The sequence below is a fragment of the Falco biarmicus genome, chromosome 3 (genome assembly GCF_023638135.1).
Source record: "Falco biarmicus isolate bFalBia1 chromosome 3, bFalBia1.pri, whole genome shotgun sequence".
Lineage (NCBI taxonomy): Eukaryota > Metazoa > Chordata > Aves > Falconiformes > Falconidae > Falco > Falco biarmicus.
Genome location: NC_079290.1, coordinates 1,032,497 through 1,053,775, shown reverse-complemented (window position 1 = coordinate 1,053,775; position 21,279 = coordinate 1,032,497). Strand labels below are relative to the sequence as shown.

Below are 21,279 nucleotides of genomic sequence, written 5' to 3'. Positions count from 1 at the left end.
AAGAGCAGATTCTCCAGTTTGGCTGGACCAGAAGTACTACAAGAACAGTGCTCCCAGCAGATTTTGGTTGCTATCACTTGCTGTTTATCCTTGCAGGGTTTATGACATTGAATGAAATGCTGAGGTGGTTTACTGGTGCAAATTTGCAAGACAAGGACCTCCTGTAGCTACAGGTGATGGGCAGCCCAGTAACCCAGCAAATGGGAAATCCTGCACCCTATGTACTTTGAGTTTTGTGACTACACTAAAGACCTTGGACACTGAATTTTCACAGGGAGGATGTTATATAGATGAAGAGAACGTGAGGAATGTTGCAGCTCACACATTATACAGTTTATTATTTTGTGATTGATGTGTCCAAGTCAAATAGCTGAAGGTACTGCTGCCTTCTTACATGGTGAGTTTCCCAGTGTGGACTGTAGCCCACAGGTGGCTTTTCAGTTGTGCAGGGAGAGAATTTCACAGCCCAGTACGAGGCTCCAGTGACGCAGTGCTGCGCTCCTGCCCATGCTAAACGGACTGCAGACGTACAATGCTTTTCTGAAAAATTATCCTAGACCTTTAATAGTGAAAGCGTAGGTGCCCTCTTTTCCTCAATGTTGGTCCATAGCTGGCTGCTGTCATGTAGATGTTGTTTTCCCATTGCAGAGGAGGGACACGAGGTTTTTACGCTTATGGGCTAAAGCAAACAGACCTCACATTAAAGCTGACAGCTGTGTCCTTGTATTCTCAATGCTCTGATTCCTCTAGCTTTGAGCAACCTATCATTCTGCTGCACTAATACATACTATAATCAGCAAAATGGCCCTCAGTTTTTGTTCAACCCCAGGCAAAACTGAAACTTAGCTCATGAGGGAGTAACTGGAGATCACCAAACATAGCCAACAACACTGCAAATGTTTTGCCAGAAATTATCTCAGAAGTGAAAGCAGGAATAAGCAGATTAGCCTTTTATTCAAGCAAATATCCTTCCAAATTGTCTAGTGACCAGTCATAGCAGAATTAAAAATAACCTTAAAATGACAGCAAAACATGTCAGAAAGGACAGGAATGAAGCAAACAACCAAAACAGTAAGAACCGACTTCAGTCTGTTAAATGTCCTTTAGTCCTAAATGTTTCACTGTGTTGAAAAGTTCTTAACACTATCACTAAAAGTGACCCTGCTTATGACCACACTGCATATATAATATCCTTTACAGTCAGAGTATATAAACAAGTCTTTAACTGTAGTATACATGCTCATGCATTGCAAGTAGACAGGTACATTCTGCAACAACTCAACAGAGGACAATTCAGCACCTGATGGACATGCCAGCCACAGACTCACTGGATACATCTTACACGAGCTGCCTCGGTTCAGCCCTTCCAGCATGGCTGGCCAGCTTGGGGCACACTCCCCTGCTTACATAGGACCTAGCTTCTGGTCCAACGTGAACCTCCTGGGGGCACTTTCAGCATGCCCTAAATCATGGCAGAATCAGTAGTCCTTCCCTGGATTTGCTGCACAGTTTTGGCAATTCAAGCTACTACACATCTTAGACATTGTTAGATTTACTACAAGTTCTTACTAAGTATTTCTCCAGGGCCTGGTATAACTTTAGGGATTTAGACTTCTTGCGGGACAATACATCTTTTCACATACAGAAATATCCTGCAAATTGTTGCATCTTGTGCTGTGCAGTAGGAAGAAATCTGATTTAAGGTTTGCTTCTGTTGAATGAAACACTAACTTCAACAGGAAAAGAGATCATACTGTTACCTAGAGTTTATACTGGCCAAATAAGAAAGTGAGAGAAAGAGAAATAAAAAATTAGTAAAGTTGTTCTTTCTTTTATTCCTAATTTTCTTTAAGGAAAATACAGAGCACAAAGGCACAGCTTAAAATATCGATTGTATAGGGCAGGGACTGACCTCCTCCAGACTTTACTGATGGGGACTGTTTACTATACATTCATCCACCAAAAGTTCATTTTTACTAGCCATAGTATAGTGTCTGTTGAACAGAAAAGAGAAAAATTGCTGCAAGCATTCCTCAATATTTTAAAGCTGAGTTCTATCTAAGCTACTAAGCCAAATGGCATAAGATCCTTCAGGAAGGGATTTGCACAGCCTCAGATTTAGTACATAAAAATATCTGCAAGAAAAAAAAAGTAGCGAAGTATTCACGAGTGATTTAGATTTGAGGCTCTCCTTTGGGAACATATGCACACAGCACTTCTGTTTAGCAATTTTTCTCAGATACTTCACAGAAGGGAAAAAAAACAAAACAAAAAAAACCAAACCTGCAAGACTTCTTATTTATCCCTAAAGAAGATAGGAGAACAAAGCTATTTTAGTAATGTAGACTTTCAAATCAGAGAGCCAATTTGCTCACTCTGTGTAAATACACTAGAAAACACCTCAAACAGAAAAATCCAAAGCTGGGTAATGGAAGTTGATGGTGCCAAGTGTTTACAGAAGCAGGTTCTGCTCTGCCTTTTGTGAAACCAGCCATTCCCTGAAAAGCAATGTTAGTAATACAGGGAAATTATAGTGTGGAGAGGGTCAAAAATGTAACACACTCACAGTGGAACACTTTCAGAAGTAAAGTTTAATATAAAACCAAACACACTTATACTTTGATCCACCTTCCTCAAACTGCTTAAATATTCATGTTTCCCTTATAATCTGGAGCAACTGAAATAGACCATAAAGCCAGGAACCACACGACCACTGCAGACCCTGCCTGCATCCTGAAGGCTTTTGAATTCAGTTCTGATCAGGCAAAAACTGCTGTAGGGCACATGTCTCCAAGTCCCAAACTTAGAAGGAAGGACACATGCTGGGGACACCATTTTAAAATAGTAAAACCGGAGAAAAGGTGGCACAGAGGGCATTTGAACTTGGGATATGTCTTTTACAGCTTTTATTTTAAACAGGAACACTGACTGCTTTGAAAGAAGTTCCTTACACCATTCCTAACTCGCTTGGAAACCACAGCAAAGGTCCGCCAGTCAGTGGTCTCTGCATAATTGTCCTAGGATGTCTGAGGGGTCCTTCTTTAGCGTCAAAGGGAGAAAAGGAAAAAAAAAGGGGGAAAAAACCCAAACTTGGGAGAAATTAGTTTTATTTTTGGCAATGTGTGAAATAGGTTTCTCCAAGCCCAACCCAGTAAGGAACACAATATTTTCCACCATTGAGCAGGTCCTGGAATCACAGCCTGGAAAGAGAAGTATATCAACACCAAAAGCCCAAAACCACAACTCCAGTGTTACAAAGGCTATTTCAGTGAGCATTTGTAATACCTTGTTAGTGCCTTGTGAGAGCAGACACAGGGAAAGAAAACAATTAAAAACAAAACAGGTTTAATTCACAGAAACATCAGAGAAAAAAAAACCTTACCAATATCATGTAAGTCAGGGAGAGAAGCTGCTGGGATGTTTTCCAGCTGAGTCCTCCATGTGATGTTCACCCCCAGGCGGTCCATGCTCAGGCATTCAACATAGACAGTGGAATCATCACAGACAGAAACTGAGCCAGTATTTCCAAATGCATTCACCTCAAATTCAAAATTAAATGAAACCATGGTTAGTCAACAGGAGAGCCTTCTAGTTCTTGCCTTTTCCTATTTTTTTCACTGCACTATGCACAAAACCAACATTTTCAAAAGAACCTGTAAAAACAGAACTAGGAAAAGGTAATTTTAGCAGGTCATTTACTCACTGTAAGAATTAGTCAAAATGTTTGCTTCTATCAAAACATATTTTTAATAGATATTGGATGTGATATGACTTCTATGGCTACATTAAGCTGACCTGCCAATGTGGGGTCAGTGAGACTAAACATCCTATTTTCACAATCATCCATATAAGAGTGCTGCCAATCCCAACAGGTTTTATGGCACGTTTTGCTCTTCCATCTCTCTCAAAGTTCTACTTTGTGTCTTACCTTTTTCTTTTTCTTTTTTTAAATACAAAAAACCTTAACCACTAAAACAAACAAATAAACAAAACCACCAAAAAAAAAAAAAAAAAAAAAAAAGAAAGAAAAAAACCACTAACAACGGAGAATAAGGAATTGAAATTACCTGGAGATGACATAAACCACGAGCCTTCAACTCATCTAAAATAAATGTCTGGAATGCCTGGAGTAACCCAGAGTAGTCAGAACTACAAGTCTTCTCAGGAGGCAGTAGTAGTTGAAAGTGTGTTTGAGCTTGAACTGTCTGAAATACCTGGAGCTCTAAAAATGAAGAAGAAAGGGAATTTAGCAGTAGAAAGGAAAGTAGTCTCAGGACAGTACAAACATTACTTCGAAAAAAGACATTGATTTGACATTTTGATGTTGCATCAATAGCATCTCCCCACTTCTAGGTGAAAGCAGTAGAGTTATTGGTAGTAAACAATAAGCAGCAAGAAAGATGCTTGACAAATACATATGTTCTGCCTTAGGGAAAAGGCCAGGCGATACAGTTATTATATAATAATAAAGAGGTATTTCACCCTGGACCGCTAACTTGCAGAAGGATAAGGAACAATCTGGATCATTAATGATGAATTTGTATAAACCTTAGCAGATAGAAATTTCCAAAGAACTAGATGAAAGCTGACGTAATGCCAATACTTAGAAAAGAAACAGGAAGGCAGGAATTATTGACCTGTCGACCTCCACTTCTCTTAGACATAATCATGAAAAGACCTCTATTAAAAAAGGAATTAAATGCTTAAAGCAATTAACACTAATTCAAATGGGCTTTCAGAAACCTAGCTTGTCAAATTAACTGGGCATAAAGTTTAGGAGGGAATAAATTTGATTACATAATAATGGTGTTGACATGGACGTCCACAAGGGCCTTCCAATTTTTTGGTAGCAAACCAAAGTGACATAAATCACTCAAACCTATGACAAACATGTGAGTTCATCAGTCACAAAATGAAAATCTTTTTAGCCAGGAAAAAAAAAAAAAAAAAAGGTGCATATTTCTTGTCTCCAGTAGGTTATGCTGGTCACAGGCTTCACGGAGGGTTTGTTATCTCAGGTTCAGCACAACAGTCATGCTGTCATGCCACCTCCAAACAGAGCTGTGTCTTATCCCACCAGCCTGGACAAGTGGCAGAGCTCTCCGTCATTCACCTCCTCTACAGACCCTCGCTGCATCACACGCAAGTGTTACTAATGGAGCACAACTCCCCTGCCCTCACCCCAAAACAAGCGTGAGAAAGCCCAGAGAGGTTCCAAGGAGGATGGTAGAAGGAAGCAGAGGACACAAAAGCCTGCTTCTTCCTGCAAGGCACAACGCCCTTGATTGGTTTATCAGAGAGTCCTTAAGAGCTGACTTTGCCACAATGTCTCAAGCGTACACATCAAAACAGGAAATGAGATTTCTAAGAATGTGGGTAATTAAACACTGGAACAAATTACTGAGTGTCGTGGTGAATTCACCGTTATTATAAGTCTATTCAATTGCCTTCTGATGTGTTGGAAATTTTTTCTCTCTGCTTAAAACCATGCTCAATTTCAAAGACAAATTACCAGGAGACATCCTTAGCTTGCATTAAATCGCAGCTTATATGAGATTGCCACACACTCCCCTCTGTCCTTGCAGTTATCCAGCTGCCGTCAGGCAAACATGGAAGTTACTTCATAACATGCTACAAAAACCTAGCAAACATGATTCCAGACAGACAAAAGTTTCAGTCTGAAATTTAAAATTCGAAAAAACGTTTACATTTGGAATAGCAGACCTGGGATACAACTGGAAATGTGTCAATGCAGGGGGTTCCAGAATGGGTTTAACCTATTCTGGAGATGAAGAGTAGCTGCAAATTTGGCATCAAGAACCACATTTCTCAAAGTTCAGCTCTGCTACAAATTGCCATTTTGATCAGAATATCTCTCTACTTGAAATAATTGAAAAGGCCAACATTAATAGCCAATTACATGAGCTCTGAATAGAGAACTGATTCTTCCATGATTTAAAGTACCATTTTTTTCCTGAAAGAAAAATGGTTTGAAAAATACCACAAATCAGCCAACAAAGACTACAACAATCCTAAAGAACAGACAGCTGCAAAAAGATGCAGGAGTAACAGCGACTTGATTATGCAAATAAACAATCAAGTTCTGCCAGATTTCAACATCTGGCACTCATCTGTTCTTCCAGGACTAAGTGGTTCCATCAGAATCACTTCATGGTGCCAGCATCTGTTAACTAACAAGGAAAAATCTGCATGTAGATTGACTAACTATTTATAGCTATATTATCACAGAAAAGCGAGACTGTTTCTGGCATAGGAGCCAGCCAAGAGGCAGAGATTAAGATGGCAGAAGACAGGACTAACCTATTGCACCTTAATTTAACAACTCCCATATAACTGTTGTGTCCTATTATTGTCATTCACACAGTAGCTTCGTGATGAAAGCAGATTTTTGTACACTTAGTGACACTGCTCTGCACCCTTTCCAACCCACAGCAGTTCAGACATACTCTGGCAGGCGTGGTAGAGCGGGGCAGCCGAGACCCATAGACGCTGTTGCACATCACACTGAAACGATGTGCTGGAAACGGCGCTGTGGAAGCCCTGGTGACACACCAGCCAGCACTGCTGAATGCTTGAAGCTTGCCCAGAAGCATTTTCACAAAATACAGCTCCATTGAGAACAGAGGAGGCACCGAATGGCAGAGCACACTGCGGACCTTTAGGCACATGAGGAAAGGAATACGTTAGTGGCATCCTATGAAGCACTTCCAGTAAAAATTCTGCAAACCCCTCATATCAACAGAGAAAACCTAGACAGCACCTTGTGCATTTCCCACTCATCTCAACTTGGATCTGCTTTGATATCAGCATGGTTTAGTTTACTACAGCTGAGGAACAGACACGTATTGACTTTGATGGGTAATGCATTGGGTCCAGAAAGCTACATGCGTGGTTTCTAAGAACAGGTAAGTTTAAAATAGTCATGAATAAATTTAAGCAGGAAATGAGGAGGAGGTTTCTAACCATCAGCAGAACAAATTTTTACAAAAGATAGCCACTGGAAATAGGCAGGGGCAAAAAAAAACCCCAAAATCTCAATTCCCTTTGGAGTTAAGTCTGAAAACTTTAGGATCAGGAGCTCATGGCTATGGTGTCTTCAACAGCACCAGGATGCCTCTGGTGACCAGGCAGGTCCTTAACAGTAGCATACAGCCTTGGAGTTGGAGCACAAAGTTTACCCTTTCAACTCACTCTGTATCAGCGCAGTCATTTCAACCCTGCCAGCCCACTGTAAAAGACTAGAATAGCAGGATAACTACAATGACAATTTCTAACAATCAGGACAAACTAACTGCTTCACTCCACTCAATATTAGCCAACTCCCAACCTAATTACTGAGTATAGCTAGCAATAATTAAACACTTCTGAGTTCTAGAGCTACAAAACATAAGAAGAAAAAAACAATTCCTCACTGATAAATAAATATAAAGATATTCTCATATTGTACAATTCACTTCAGTGGTGTAAACGTAGAACATTTTCCAAATAGCAATGCTCAGGTCAGTCCCAGCCTCTCTAGCCACTGGAGGAAGGCAAACATTGTCGATGGTTCAGGTCTCAGCAGACTGTCTCTCCCGTTCTTATGGAAATATGAAGATTAATTCCTTTAACTTAGTAGCCACTGCAGTTAAAGATTAAAACATCACAGGATGAATCTTGGATCCAGTGTGCACGGTACACCTTTGTTTCCCAACCTTGAGCATTTCAATGCCAAAATAAAAGGATTTCATATCTGTCTCACTGAATTGCCTGATGCATTTTTTCCAGTCTCCTTTATAGCATCTTTTCTGCAATAACTCTCTAAATGGGTCCATTACATTCTGTCTCTTCACTTATTGACTTGGTCTCCAGTCTTTTGTTCAGTAAAGGTGAACACATTTTTAATATACCTCCTGAGATTTTAGGACCAAAACATATCACTGTAAAACAGAGAGTAATACTTAACCTGACCAAGGCAACTATACCCACCATTACATGTAAATTACATTAATCTCTCTTTATACAAAGTATATAAAAATCAGCCTATGGTTTTTTTTATTGCTCTGGCACATCTCTGTATCCAGTAAGTCTAATCCATTCTCAGCTTGTATGCTGCTACAGTCTTCGAAGACTGTATGTTTCCAAGAGAGCTGGTGTGTGAACTAGGGAAATAACCCGCCGCCAAACTGTAAGTGATGGATGGTTTCCTGGTGTGGTTCACAGCTTTTAGTTCACCGTCAGTAATTTGCTTATTTATCCCTCTACAGATGTCATCGGATTTACCATCATTATCAAGCCTGCGCCATTCTGTCGTTCTTCTATTTCTCTCCCAGTTTCTCAGTCCTGTAGGAGTGAATCAGAATCCAGCTGAATATTGACACTCTTTCATATGTTTCTGAAGATTTCCATAAGGAAATTACTGTTTCCAGGGCCTTCTATGGAAGAGTTTCTCTCCTTTACCTTTATTGAGGGCTGTGGAAAGTGGGCATGAGGATGGGAGATATGTGTGCGGACTGCTAGGATACTTAGCATCATCTCTCCGGTGCATGTCAACTAGAAAAAGTTGGATTCTACCTCTAATAGAAATTATAAGTTAATGAAAACCTCATTGCATGCACTGGGCATTGTGAAGTTATTACTTGTTGTTTACATCTGTCTGTTCTGATGTTGAAGGAGAAGTTTTATTGTATTTTCCCACCACAACAGCTTCTTTTGCTGATAGACAAGATCTCCAAGATAGTGAGAGCGCCCTCCTTTCCTTTTTTCCTGAACAATTATTAGTACTTCTCAGGACTAGAGATACAAGACTGAATAGACTGAGGGGAAAAATAACTTGCTTCTTTAATCTTACACAGTAACTAAGTTGTTTAGCATGAAAAAGTTCCATTGTTATTTCAAAATCCAGGAAAATAATTCAAGATGATTTCAATGGTATTTCTATGCAGAAAGTAACAAACAGCTTTCAGTAAATCAGGTTGCCAATATATTTTTGAAGCAACTCTCTCTCTCAGCTCAGTCTTTTAAAAAAGAAAGGTCATTAATCATTCAGTCACTATTTCCTCTAGCAAAAGTACAGCATTATGGGATCCCATGAAACATGAGATGTGCACCCAAAATGTAAAATAATCTTAAAGGTGTATCTTGGGGTACACCTACACACACACACCCCCTTAGAATATACTCCATAAATTCCTGTGGAATTTCAGGGGAAATCTAGAAAATGAGCTTTCAGGGAGAGAAGGAGATATCAAGAACTTAACATTTACAACTAATTCTGACTTTTCCCTGGCATACTAGAAATGCTTCCACTTTTCTCTGTTCACCCTCAGAGTCTTTGGGAATATCAATCCATGCTGCTGAGTGCCGGGTGTCATTCTGAGTTCCTACAGCTGGTCCAAACAAAATCATTATGCCCCACAGAGACATGAGTCCATAACTTGAAAGCAGGACGGCAGCAGCACTGTACTTTTCAGACTGACCAGTTCTGCTTCCCTGAATAGCTAGAAACTTGTACTGGACCGCTACACTCACATGGCTATGCCACCCTAGCTCTGCAGCTCATCTCTTCAGAGCTCGGTTGCACATCTCCACACACCACAATGCATGGGGCAGATACAACGCCGGGGGGTTTCCTTGTGGCGTCTCAGAAAACTCTATCCACACAGCTCTCATTGGTACAAGACAGTTCAAAGGTTTCCAAGTTGTCTGAGGTGTTATCTAGTTGATTAAAATGCCTTACAGCCAGTTGGGCTGACACAACCAGGTATTTGGTTGGTGAGCATGTATTGCTCTTTATATAGCAGATTCACAAAAGGAAACTGAAGCAATTTCTTATCATGTGTTCTCATTTTCCTAAATCTATCAACAACTCTCAAATAAAAAAAAAAAAAAAAAAAAAAAAAAAAAACAAAAAAAAACCCACAAAAGAACCATGGAAACAGTACTGTCCTGCAGGCACTAGTTGACGGTTTTCTTTTTAAATCTCTAGTTTCCACTAACCATTACATTTTGGAGCATGGCCTTGTAGCAACTTTAATTTGTTTTGCTTCACTTCAGTGATGGGAAGATGTCTAAAGGCCATTACAAATTAAGTTTATCCAAATTTCTCCCCTTTGGACATCTCACTGGAAACCATGAGTGAATTCCAGTGCTTTGCAGCCCTGGTCATGCAAGAAATACTCTGTGAATGTGTAGTGCTTTGGCACATCCTTTTCACAACTCTGGTCACAAGCCAAGAGTAGGAATGGCAGAAGCATACATTTTTCACATTTTTTTTTAGTCAGCTGAATGGCTTTTAATCCCAGAGCCAGCTCAGACTGGAACATGTTCAAGTTTGCAGCAAGCTGTTCAGATGGACTTCTGTTAAGTTTTATAGCTCAACCGCTTTGGTTTAACCAATTTTATGAATAAGGCGAAATCAAAGATCCATTCCGTTCCTTCTCCCTGACAAAGTACTTGAAGAAAACTGGACATCGTGCCCAGGTAGGTCTGAAATCTGCCATAACACAAAGATAAGCACACTGCTTGAGCAAAAGTCTCTATAACGGTCTGAACAAAGAAGATTAAACACAACTAAATACTGGAAAAATTTAGGAACTGGGTCAAGTTCCAGACCTGGATTTGCTCAGAAGCAATGCGCCCCAAGCAGGAACTTACTTGTACATGCAGGTCTTCGTCCGCTTACTCGTGTCCCTGGCACTTCTTCTCCATTATCAAAGACGCACCAGCAGCTCTCTTGGTCCTGGCTGCACTGCACGGGTGAGAAAGTCCCGTTGTCCCCTTCACACTGTGGGATGTAGCCTTTGCCAGCTTCTCGCAGACCAGTTTTAGACCTCAGCATGTTACAGAAACTAGGACCTTTAAAGAGAGAAAATCGTTGCAAGATACAGAACAAAAAACAACAAACTGTCCTAAAGACTTTAACAGCTGTGCTTTCGGCCTGTTTATTGGAAGAAAGATGAGTGATCATGAAGCCATAAATAAATTGAACCATTATAAAAATGGGGAATTTATTTCCACTACAAACCTCACATGTTTTCTAAAGATTAAAGTGCAAGTTCTATGGGTTTGCATCAAGAAAATAGTTGAAGAAATACTGACATGTATTTTGCATTTACATCTTTTTTTTTGCTATAAATGTGATAGTGTATCATTTAGATGCAGATATTTAAATTATTTTTAAATCAAATTAATCATTTTAGTAAGAATTTTTTATCAAGGTAATTTAAAATGTAATAATATGATTATTTACATTTTAAAATAGTTTAAATGCCCCAGTTCTATACATTCAAAACTGGGGAAAACCCCCCAGTCACAAAACAGCAACAGTTATGGTCTCCCACAAACGAACGAAACAGGGACGTGAGTGGGCAGAACCACCCGCTGACAAAGAGATCCAAAACGCTCAACCCGAACTCGACACAAAGCTGGTTCTTACTAATTTTGTTGATCTGCAAGTGTCAGAGTAAGCTTGTAAACCTGTGTAACGAACAACTACACAACTAATTCCTCAGTGAACGTGCAGTTATTTATCCTTCATCAGGCCTGGTGCACGTCCTCGTGGACTCTAATCGTTAGCCCATATACAAGTAGAAGAAAGCAGGCTTGCGTGGTCAGATGAAAGTACTGTCTAACTCACTATCCTCTCCGGAGAAGTTTTCTGCTCTGTTACAGATGTTCCAGGAGTAGGCTTGCCTGAAGCCAGCAGATTATTCTCCCAAATTTTCTACGGCAGATGACAAGCAGAAAATCACTAGCAAAAGAACTGAAGAAAGAAGCTCAGCAGAACTGAGGGCTTTGGGGTTGCCGTACTGTTCGGAACAGCAGAGCCACTGCACTGCATCTCAATTCTGCAAGTAGGGATTCCTCAACTTTTTCAATCAACCATCTCTTATGAGACTTCAGCAGTTCTCTGTCTTTATTTGAAGACAATAAAAAGGTATTATAGGTCTAATTGCATTACATGGAGCTGTTGCGGACCATGTAAAATGAATTCACTGACTACATGTGGCCCAGTTCCCACAGTTCAGTATTCACTGCCTTAGAAAATTCATCCATGTGCGCAAAGAATTTTCTATGGTGGCAAGAAATGGAAGGTAAAAAATGCATAGAAGCCTGTTCATCAGTTTGTCTAAACTGGTTTATTTCTGGTGTTGTGAAAGTAAAGGATAACACTTTTCAGATACTCTTTCAATCTTGATGTGCTTGCATGTACCACGTCACTGAGAAATGAATAAGGCCCCCATGTCTCATGGGCATCATTCCGAGAAGGAAAGTACATATGCCACAAAGCACAAGGCACTGCCACTAGTGTCACAGGCTGTGGGTAAAGCATTACTCACACTCAGGATTGCCATCCAAATCCTTGCTGCCACGCTGAAATGCTTCTCCTGAAACAGGATCTACACACCAAACATCTGTGTCAGATCTCTGTAGCACGGCGTATTCTCCTGTCTACAAAGAATCAGTTACATCTCACTGCAGAGCAACAGATATTAATACAGACCCACCACAACCCATACCCCAAAGTTGGTTAAGCATATTTGATTATATTTACATTTGTCCATTAATACAACATGTTGAAAAGAAACACAATATTAAAACAAGGTCTACTTAATTTAATACACAGACCAGACCTAGAGGGAAACAGGGAGAAAGAAAGTCCATCGAGATGAAGTTCTGATATAATCTTGGTTTGAAATGTCTGTTCCTTGCTCATCTCAGGGCTCTATCCTGCTCGCTACCATGTTTTGAGAGCATCACGGACCCTATTTTGGGATACCTACATACAACCCCCTCTCATCTTGACATTCTCTCACAGCTCAGGAGGAGAGAGTCCCCCAGAAGTTATTCAAATAAGTTGTGCTTTTTAAGCATAGCCCTGCAAAAGGAGTAGGCAGAGCCACCCCGTAGGAGGGAAGCGTAGGCAGGGACAGAGCTTCCTATTCTCGGTCTTCCATCTCAAATCTATTTATGTTCTGCCTTATGCAGGGAAATGCCTGCTATTAGCTTTATCTTACCCTTTTCTTTCAGGTTAACGGGAACACACAAAGGATGCTTAAGGAGCATAGATTGAAACTGTACAGGCCTTTGGCATGGTGTAAGCAAAACCACAGAAGTTTTGTTTCTTCCTCCCTCAGTCATGTTAAATCACCTCAAGGCAGTAGGGGATGAACAGATCAGCTGTAGATGCATCCAGCTTTGAACCGCTCTGTCTCCAGCTGGAAATTATGGCATTAGTTCGAGATCGCTGACATGATGTCTGGCCTGTAAGAGGAAAAACATGTATGCATGTTAAATAAAATCAAGTTCTCAACCCTAAGCTAGAGAGAAAGGGATACATCCCCAGCTCTTTCGCACATCTTCATTAGGGTCTGCTACAACCTCAGGTAGGGAATTCCCAATCTGTGTTTGATAACCACTGAATCACAGGATGGTTGAGGTTGGAAGGGACTTCTGGAGACATCTGGTTGGACATCTGGTCCAATTCCCCTGATCAAGCAAGGCCACCAACAGTAAAGGGCCCATTCTTAAACCATGCAAACCAACATCACATGCAGCGTGAAATGAAATGAATCAGCAAAACAAGCGTAACATTCTTTTTTATTTTCTTGCAACAGTTAGAAACAAGTCTTGCTTCATGCATATCATACTAGAATTTTCCATAAATACTAAAATTTGTAAGAACAGGTAAAGACAAATATTTATGAAGAAAAACCAACTGACATTTGGGAAGTTCTGCTGAGCGTGAGACCAAGGAATCCATGACATAACGTCCTCTCTCATCCACGCACCAGCAATGACCTGGCCAGAGAAGAAAAGCAGCTTAATTTTAGATGTTTGTACTGGTTTCAGCTGGGATGGAGTTAACTTTCTTCTTAGTAGCTAGTACAGTGCTGTGTTTTGCCTCTGGTGTGAGAACAATGCTGATAACCGCACTGATGTTTTTAGTTGTTGCTGGGTACTAAGTCAAGGACTTTTCAGTTCCTTGGGCCCTGCCAGCCAGAGGGCTGGGGGGGCACAAGAGACTGGGAAGGGACACAGACAGGTCAGCTGCCCTGAACCAGCCCAAGAGGTATTCCATCCCATGGGATGTCATGCTTGGTGTATAAACGTGGAGCGTTGGCTGAGGGGGATCATTGCTCAGGGACTGGCTGGGCATCGGTCAGCGGGTGGTTATGCACTTGTACTGTGCATCACTTGTTTTCCTTTTCCCCTTTTCCCCCACCTTTCCATTAGAATTGTTACTATTTTTATTGTTATTATTGTTGGTTTTACCTCTTTATTCTGTTTAAATCATTAAATTGTTCTTATCTCAATCCTCAAGTTTTACATTCCTTTCCGATTCTCCACCCCATCCCTCCCGGTAGCGAGGAGTGAGCAAGAGGCCGCGTGGTGCTTGGTTGCTGCCTGGGGTTAAACCACAACAATGTTGTACTGCAGTATGCTTTGCTGCATATTGGGAAGATTTTAATCCCCAGCAGCACTATAGAAAGTGATCAGTAAATCTAAGTCACAGTCAACTCTGCTATCCAGGGATAAGTAGACCACACCTGAGAACAATGGTGAGAATAGAAATGTGGCAGCTCTAGCGAGACTCTTCCATTGCAGCCCTATCCTGCCACATATCATCCACTCCTGGCAATGTGATATCATCCACTAACTTGCTGAGAGTGCACTCCATCTCATTGCCCTGGTCTTTAATGAAGGCATTAAGCAATATCAGCCCCTGAACTGACCCCCAAGGAACACTACTAGCAGTGAGCAAATGAACATCAACTGATGTTTGAGCCCCAGTGCACTGCCACTTGAGTCCCTCACTCCAATCAATTTTCCACCCATCTCATGGACCACTTCACCTTTCTCCAGTTAGGCTACAAGAATACAGGTCTTCCATCCTTTCATTAGAATTCTGCTTAGCTTTTCTTTGTTCAGACAGTCTAGAGTATCTTGTTAGCAACCGCTCACCTGTACTCTCGTAGCACTGAGTTGGCTCCCAGTTTCCCAGGCCATCACACTGTGGGATGTAGGGGTGAAATCCCAGCTGTGCTGCTTCCCCAGCAGAATGTTTTGCAGTAAAGTGACTCCGCCAATAGAAATGCAAGACTATAAAAGACAAGTAAGAAAAAAGGCTACTAGTGGCCAATAGAAGATATTTTAAATGCACGTTTGCAAACACCTGAATGTCCGGGTACTTCAATAGGCAAATTAACAAGTGTTGCAAGCATGTAAAGGTTGGTAAGTGTCCAAATCTTATATATGTGTCATGTCATACATAGAAGACAACTGAAATCAGCTCTTGGGTTGACAGGTTAATTACACAGTAATTATACCTGCTGAGTTGCACCTGTTTTTCAGCAACGTTGCATTTGACATAGAGTACTCTTGCACAGATTCTGGGCATCTATCCATTTAATTAAGCTGTCATTTCTCTTTCACCTACCTGACCGTGCAGCCAGCTGGAAAGCATAGTCACCGCCCGATAACAGCTTTTCAGAGACCACCACCTCTGACTCATAGGACTGGGCAGAACGTAGGAGGTCATTGTCTGTGAGCTGTATTCCCTTTGCTATCAAGAAGCTCTCTCCAAAAGCAAAGTGGGAGCGATTTGATGCTAGTATGAGCTGCTCTGCCTCCTCCATAAATGTCAGGGCTTCCTGCTTCACACCTTCACATATACCAGGACCTGTAGAACCAGAAGGTATATTAATGCCTTTCATCTAACTCCAGTAAAGATTTGCATGCCAAAACTAGCTGGTCTTTTAATTAGCATCTTCTCTTTCCTTCTGTACTTGCTCAGTTTTGAATTGTGTAATGAAGCAAACAAACAAACAAGATCTGTCAGTGCTTAGCTAGATAACAGCAAGAGTCCAAGAGTACCAGCAATCACCCAATGTCCCTGGCTCCAGAGGAGCAGCTGACACTTGGCCTGTCCTCTCCATACATCTACTGACTCAGAAATGGCAGTTCAACACACTGAACCAGCTCAGAGAAAGCTTCACAGCTAAAATAACCCTCTGCTAATCTGTTTCATACCCTTTATTCCCTGTTTGCCCACAGAATTGGCATCTCGGGCACTCCTTGCCTATTTGGAGGTTTGCCATTCATTGTCCTGTGACTTCCTCCCAGATGGAAAATTACTATGTGATTAGAATGGCTTTAGTGACTGCATCTATAATATAGGTCATCTGCTGAAGTAACCGTAAAGAGGGCCCACCACCTTTGGTGGAGGTGTCTGGACAGAGGGCTTACCAACGCTGGCCTCACTCTTCTTCTAGTGACTTCTAGGGGCTATGAGTTACTCTTGACCGCATAGTAAGAAATAGGAAATAAAATTCCTTTTGGCTCATTTTAAGGCATTCTTGAAAGTCATTTACAGCACAGTGCAATCCTGAATTTTTCACATAGCTCCTCACACTCTTTCTAACTTCAAAACGTCCTTTGCCGTCTGGCTAAATATCTTCTGCAAAAGCGTTATATGTCCAAATTCCAAATTACAAAATCTACACAAACCTGATATGGAACTTTATTCCTCCTTATTCCCAAAGCTGAGACACCACTTATTTACAAAAATTAGTTACCCACCTCTGGTGGCCAGTGAGAACAGTAGTATTGCTCTTTCTGACAAGTCATTGTCTCTTACTTCACAGCAACTGAAAGGACTTTCCTCTTGTAGCATAAAAGCAAAGACCAGAAACGCTGCTACTTATGTGCCAGAAATTCTGTTACTTACACACTGGGACCTGGTTCACTTCTGCCTTTGTTCCTTGCAGCTCTTCTCCTTTGTTATCAACACACCAACAATCACGAAGTTCAAAGTGGCTTAATGGAGCGCTGAAATCACTATAGGGTCCTGGGTAATAAGTCAGCTGCTCATTCAGAAGCTGCCAGAACATATATGGATCCAGTAAAATGTTCTCAGATGCATAGGTCAAGTTTCCTTTCAGCACTTCAGGTGGGAGATCAGTGAAGGAGGAATATGGGGTGAATGCTGGGAAGACATTCTGGTGCCCAGCCTCATACAAAGATTTAATGAAAGCTGAAAAGCCTTTGGAAGATGCCTCTTTATATCCAGTTATAATGTTCAATAGATCAGCAACAGGCAGCGTTTTGCCTTCGTTGTTCTCTGCAATCCACCTTTCGTACCACTCGAAGGCTTGCTCAGGAGGGCCACTGCACTGCACCTCCCTCCAGGCACCGCCAGCATCACACTGTGGGAGGTAAACGCTGGAGAGCTGGGGCAGAGCACTGGGATCTGACAACAGGAGTTTCACAGCCTTTAGAAACTCCTGACCAGCCGTTACTTGGCAAGCACTTGGGCCTGGGGGAGAGAAAAGCCACGCATAGCAAATCTTACGAATGCACCAAAGATGCACAATACCTCCTACCCCCCAGCACTACAAACACCATTACTAAAACTTGGTCATTTACCACAATACTAACAACAACATTTCCGCCTGTTATTAAGAGGGCTAATTCTATTAAGCTCCCATGCTGAAGCAGGGTAAGATTTCCAAAGGCATGTGAACACTGAAAGATTCATATAGATATGATTTTTTAAAATATTTGAGCACATTAGAGGGATGGGTGCTTGATACCACTAAATGTCTCCCTGAATCTGTTCACACCAACTAGGTATTTTCAGATACACTTGGTAATCTGGCAGTTACTTATTCAGCTAATCCTTGCAAAAGTAATCATCAGAACAGCAGGATAATAGTGATTTTATTTCCCCTTGGACCTAACCAGAATTTTCAGATTCTGTTGTCCTCCCTTCCTATTTAGAGGAATATGGAAGGAAGGAATCCCCATATTGCAGCTGAATATAAAAATACCATCCCTCAAAATGCCGGAGTGAGTTTGTTTTGGAAGCCTTTTCTGCCCTCTCTAGGGCCAAATTTCATTTTGCCACCAAGCAGCTCTATAAACCTAGCAAGACTCAAAGAGCTCATCTCCCTTTGAGCACCAGAGAATCATGAACCTGTTTATTTTTGATTGCACTACAGATGGCTTGCTAAATATAAATCCCCTACTAATTCAGTTTATTGCAATAAATTCCCCACTGCTTCTTCAAACTGCTATTCAAAGGAACTCTTTCACTATGTACCACTATCACCTGCTAGATACTTGGCTATTCCTTCCAAAATGAGAAGCAGGCTCTTCTCTTGGTCTGTTCTCCCTGTTGATGTGCCATTTTCAGTTCACAGAAACTTGAAAGACAAATGTTCCCAGCCTATGTGATTCCTTCTCCCTTTGTATTACATTAATAGAAGGCAAGATGAGGCAGTTCATAGCCCATAAGCAAGTTCCAGGCCCAAAATGATGTCAGACAAGTCATTTGTGACTCATTTTTCTGACCTGACTGCGTGGCCTTTATGAGAAACTTAGTAGCCTTCAAATCCCTCCCCTACGTTTCAACTCCTGTGACATCCTACCAAGCTGAGGATATGTTCTTGAGCTAAAAGACTAAAAGAGGTTCACGGCTTAAGGCACTGAACCTCTTCAGTTCTCAGGACAAGGATGAGCCAGTGACCATGCCCACGTGACTTGCTCCTGAAAGTAAAAGGGCTTTTTCACTCGGCAGGAGTTACATTCAGTTACACAGATATTTCAGGTCTCGTGAGCATCATGGATGTTCTACACGCTAGCTACACTCATGGGTGAAGACATATGCCAATGGCATGCCCACCAACAAGGCAAGCTTTTGGGCTCCTCTGCTTGCCTAGCCTGTGCACTGAAAGAAGAAGGGACCATCTTTAAAACTCAGGACATCAAGGTTACTTACACTGTATTTCTGGCTATTCCCCTGCAACTGCAGGGCTGACCTGCTCTCTTGTTAGGGAGCAATACTGTTTGTATACATTATCCACACATTTCCAGATATAATCAGATAGGAAGACAGAATCATGCCATTCCAACAGAATAAGGAAGCATCTTTAAATTCCCAGTCCCTAGGACTTACACTGCATCGGCTTTCCAGCTTTCCCCCTTATTCCTGGAATAACCTCGCCGTTCAAATCAACACAGAAGCAATCCACCCCGCGACACTGCAGTGGCAGAAAGTCTCCATCCTCAGTACAAGAGGGAATAAAAAGATCCGATCCTGCAGGCAAGCTTTGCTTCAAGTTTTGCAGGTTTCTCCTTTGCTTCTCACAATCAGTGGGACACCTTGGATGTTTGCCCTGAGATCTCGAGCCTGGAACTTCTTTACCTAAAGAGTCCAAACACCAGCACTCTCCTCCATAGCACTGAACTTCCTCATACCTCCCGTCTTTGGTGCATGTTGGAACAAACAGGTTCCTTGGCTCTTCACCACACTCTTTGGATCCCAGCGCTAGTTTCACCACTTCACCTAAATCTTCAGCAACGCTTTCAGGGACAGAAATCACTTGTTGAAGAAAAGCAAAGAACTCTGGTAGTTCCAGAACAGAGGAAAGGAATTTCATCATATTCTGATTGTCCTGTAGAGTTACTATGCGGCCAAAGCTGCCTACAAGAGGTTTACCCAAAATGGAGCTCCCCTTTGATACCTCTGCTGAAAATGCCTCCGCTGATTCCAGAAACCCTTGGCTGTTATCCCTCTCTGCCACATCCTCCTGTGAGAAAAATTGGCCAATGCTGTATTTCCCGCTAGGGCCAAGTGCCCCTGTGAAGTTAAACTGGATCAAATTCTTCAAGAACGGTCCTCCAAAGAGGTTTTCTTGGAAACGCTTTGGATTGGCAGTAAATTTCAGTGCCGACTGAGCCAGTTCCCTTGATGGGAACATCCCCATGATGGCTTCAGTAAGGGTGGCTTCTAGCCCAGGAATCTGGCTGACATACAGGCTTTGTGCAACTGGAGACAACAATCCAGACTCCAGAAATAGTTCCTTGAAGGAAGGAGGGCAGGGTCTTGAGAAGCCAGCTATTTTTTCCAACTGCATATCTGGTGTAGAAAACAAATTGGGCTGAGTGAAGTATCCAGCAGGGCCATAAAATACCCTCGACAAGGCCCATCGCCTCTCAGAGATGCACGCCTGTTCTTCACCTAAACAAAGTGTTAAAAAAAAAGCAAATTTTGGAACCTTTAAAACTTCATGGCTATCTTTCAAGCAGTCTCAGCAGAAACCACATGAAAGTGTAGTTTAACTTGTCTCTAGTTCAACTATGCATCAGGCACATTGATAAGGAAATTTGAACTGTTATTGAATGCGGTCTGTAATTTAAACTCTCCAGTCAAGACACAAAGTGAAAGGAAACATTCATTCCTTCACAACATCTAAGTTGTCTGTTCTGTGGCCTTTTTCTGGTTCTATTGTTTCCCAATGTAAATCATAGAACCACAGAATCACTTAGGTTAGAAAAGAACTTAAAGATCATCTAGTCCAACTGCCTATCCAGGACTGCCAAGTCCATCACTAAACCATGTCCCTAAGCACCGCATGTATGTGTTTTTTAAACACCTCCAGAGATGGTGATTCCGCAACCTCCTTGGGCTTGTTAAAATTACCAGTAATAGAGTACTAAGGACTAGATGGCATTCACAAATGAGCTGTAAAGGAAAAGAAATTATGAAATTTCAACAAAAGCAGTCAAATGTCAGGGTATTGAGGGTACCAACTGTGCTCCTGGGTTCCTGGGTACCCATATCCTGGGCCAAGCTATGTCATATGTGTATCTGCCTCCAGCCCCACCTGTACATTCATCCAGAGAAAGCAATGGCTCCAAGTTAGGATGCAACATATCACTGAAGCAGGATCTCTGAAAGTGTTAGCTTAAGGCTCAAAAGACATCAAAAAAGGAAAGACTCAGTAGATATAAAAACACTGAGAACCAAACAGACAGTATGGTTATGGCATTGACTGGATCTCTGGAACACACGCAGCAGTTTCCATCATATACCATGTGGTTACTTTTCCTTGAAAAGTAGCAGAATTTTAGAGAAGGGATGCAAAACCATTTTGAGGACAAAACAGCTTTTCCGGTAGGAAAGACTATTGAGGCTTGGACAAAAAAATACAATAAACATTTTTGAAAAACAGGATTCTCCACATCACTCACAATAGACAATTACTATTCACTATTTCTCACAGTACAGGAATTAGAACTGTCCAGAAGTAGAGCACATAATCATTATCATGAAATGTATTGCCAGAGAATGCTAGAAAGGATAAAAGGTTAAAGGGCAATTAGACAAATCCCTGCAAGATGACTCTATAGGGGAGGGCTGAACACAATGATGTGGGTTCAACTGCCAGTCTGGGATCTCTCCCACCTGTAGGATGTATGGAAATACGGAAG

The 21,279-nt window shown here is 41.5% G+C and overlaps 1 protein-coding gene across 1 annotated transcript in view; it reads right to left on the bottom strand.

The window, feature by feature from the left end:
• TG (thyroglobulin) overlaps positions 1-21,279 on the bottom strand; it is a 161,095-nt gene that overhangs the window by 126,321 nt on the left and 13,495 nt on the right. Inside the window, exons 9-19 of the mRNA XM_056330821.1 lie at positions 18,962-20,026; positions 16,733-17,320; positions 15,443-15,685; positions 14,968-15,105; positions 13,726-13,803; positions 13,154-13,266; positions 12,342-12,453; positions 10,657-10,857; positions 6,468-6,677; positions 4,068-4,222; positions 3,383-3,539 (exon numbers count right to left, since the gene is read on the bottom strand). Coding sequence (XP_056186796.1) covers positions 3,383-3,539; positions 4,068-4,222; positions 6,468-6,677; positions 10,657-10,857; positions 12,342-12,453; positions 13,154-13,266; positions 13,726-13,803; positions 14,968-15,105; positions 15,443-15,685; positions 16,733-17,320; positions 18,962-20,026 — 3,060 coding nt within the window. The remainder of the gene's footprint in view (positions 1-3,382; positions 3,540-4,067; positions 4,223-6,467; positions 6,678-10,656; positions 10,858-12,341; positions 12,454-13,153; positions 13,267-13,725; positions 13,804-14,967; positions 15,106-15,442; positions 15,686-16,732; positions 17,321-18,961; positions 20,027-21,279) is intronic.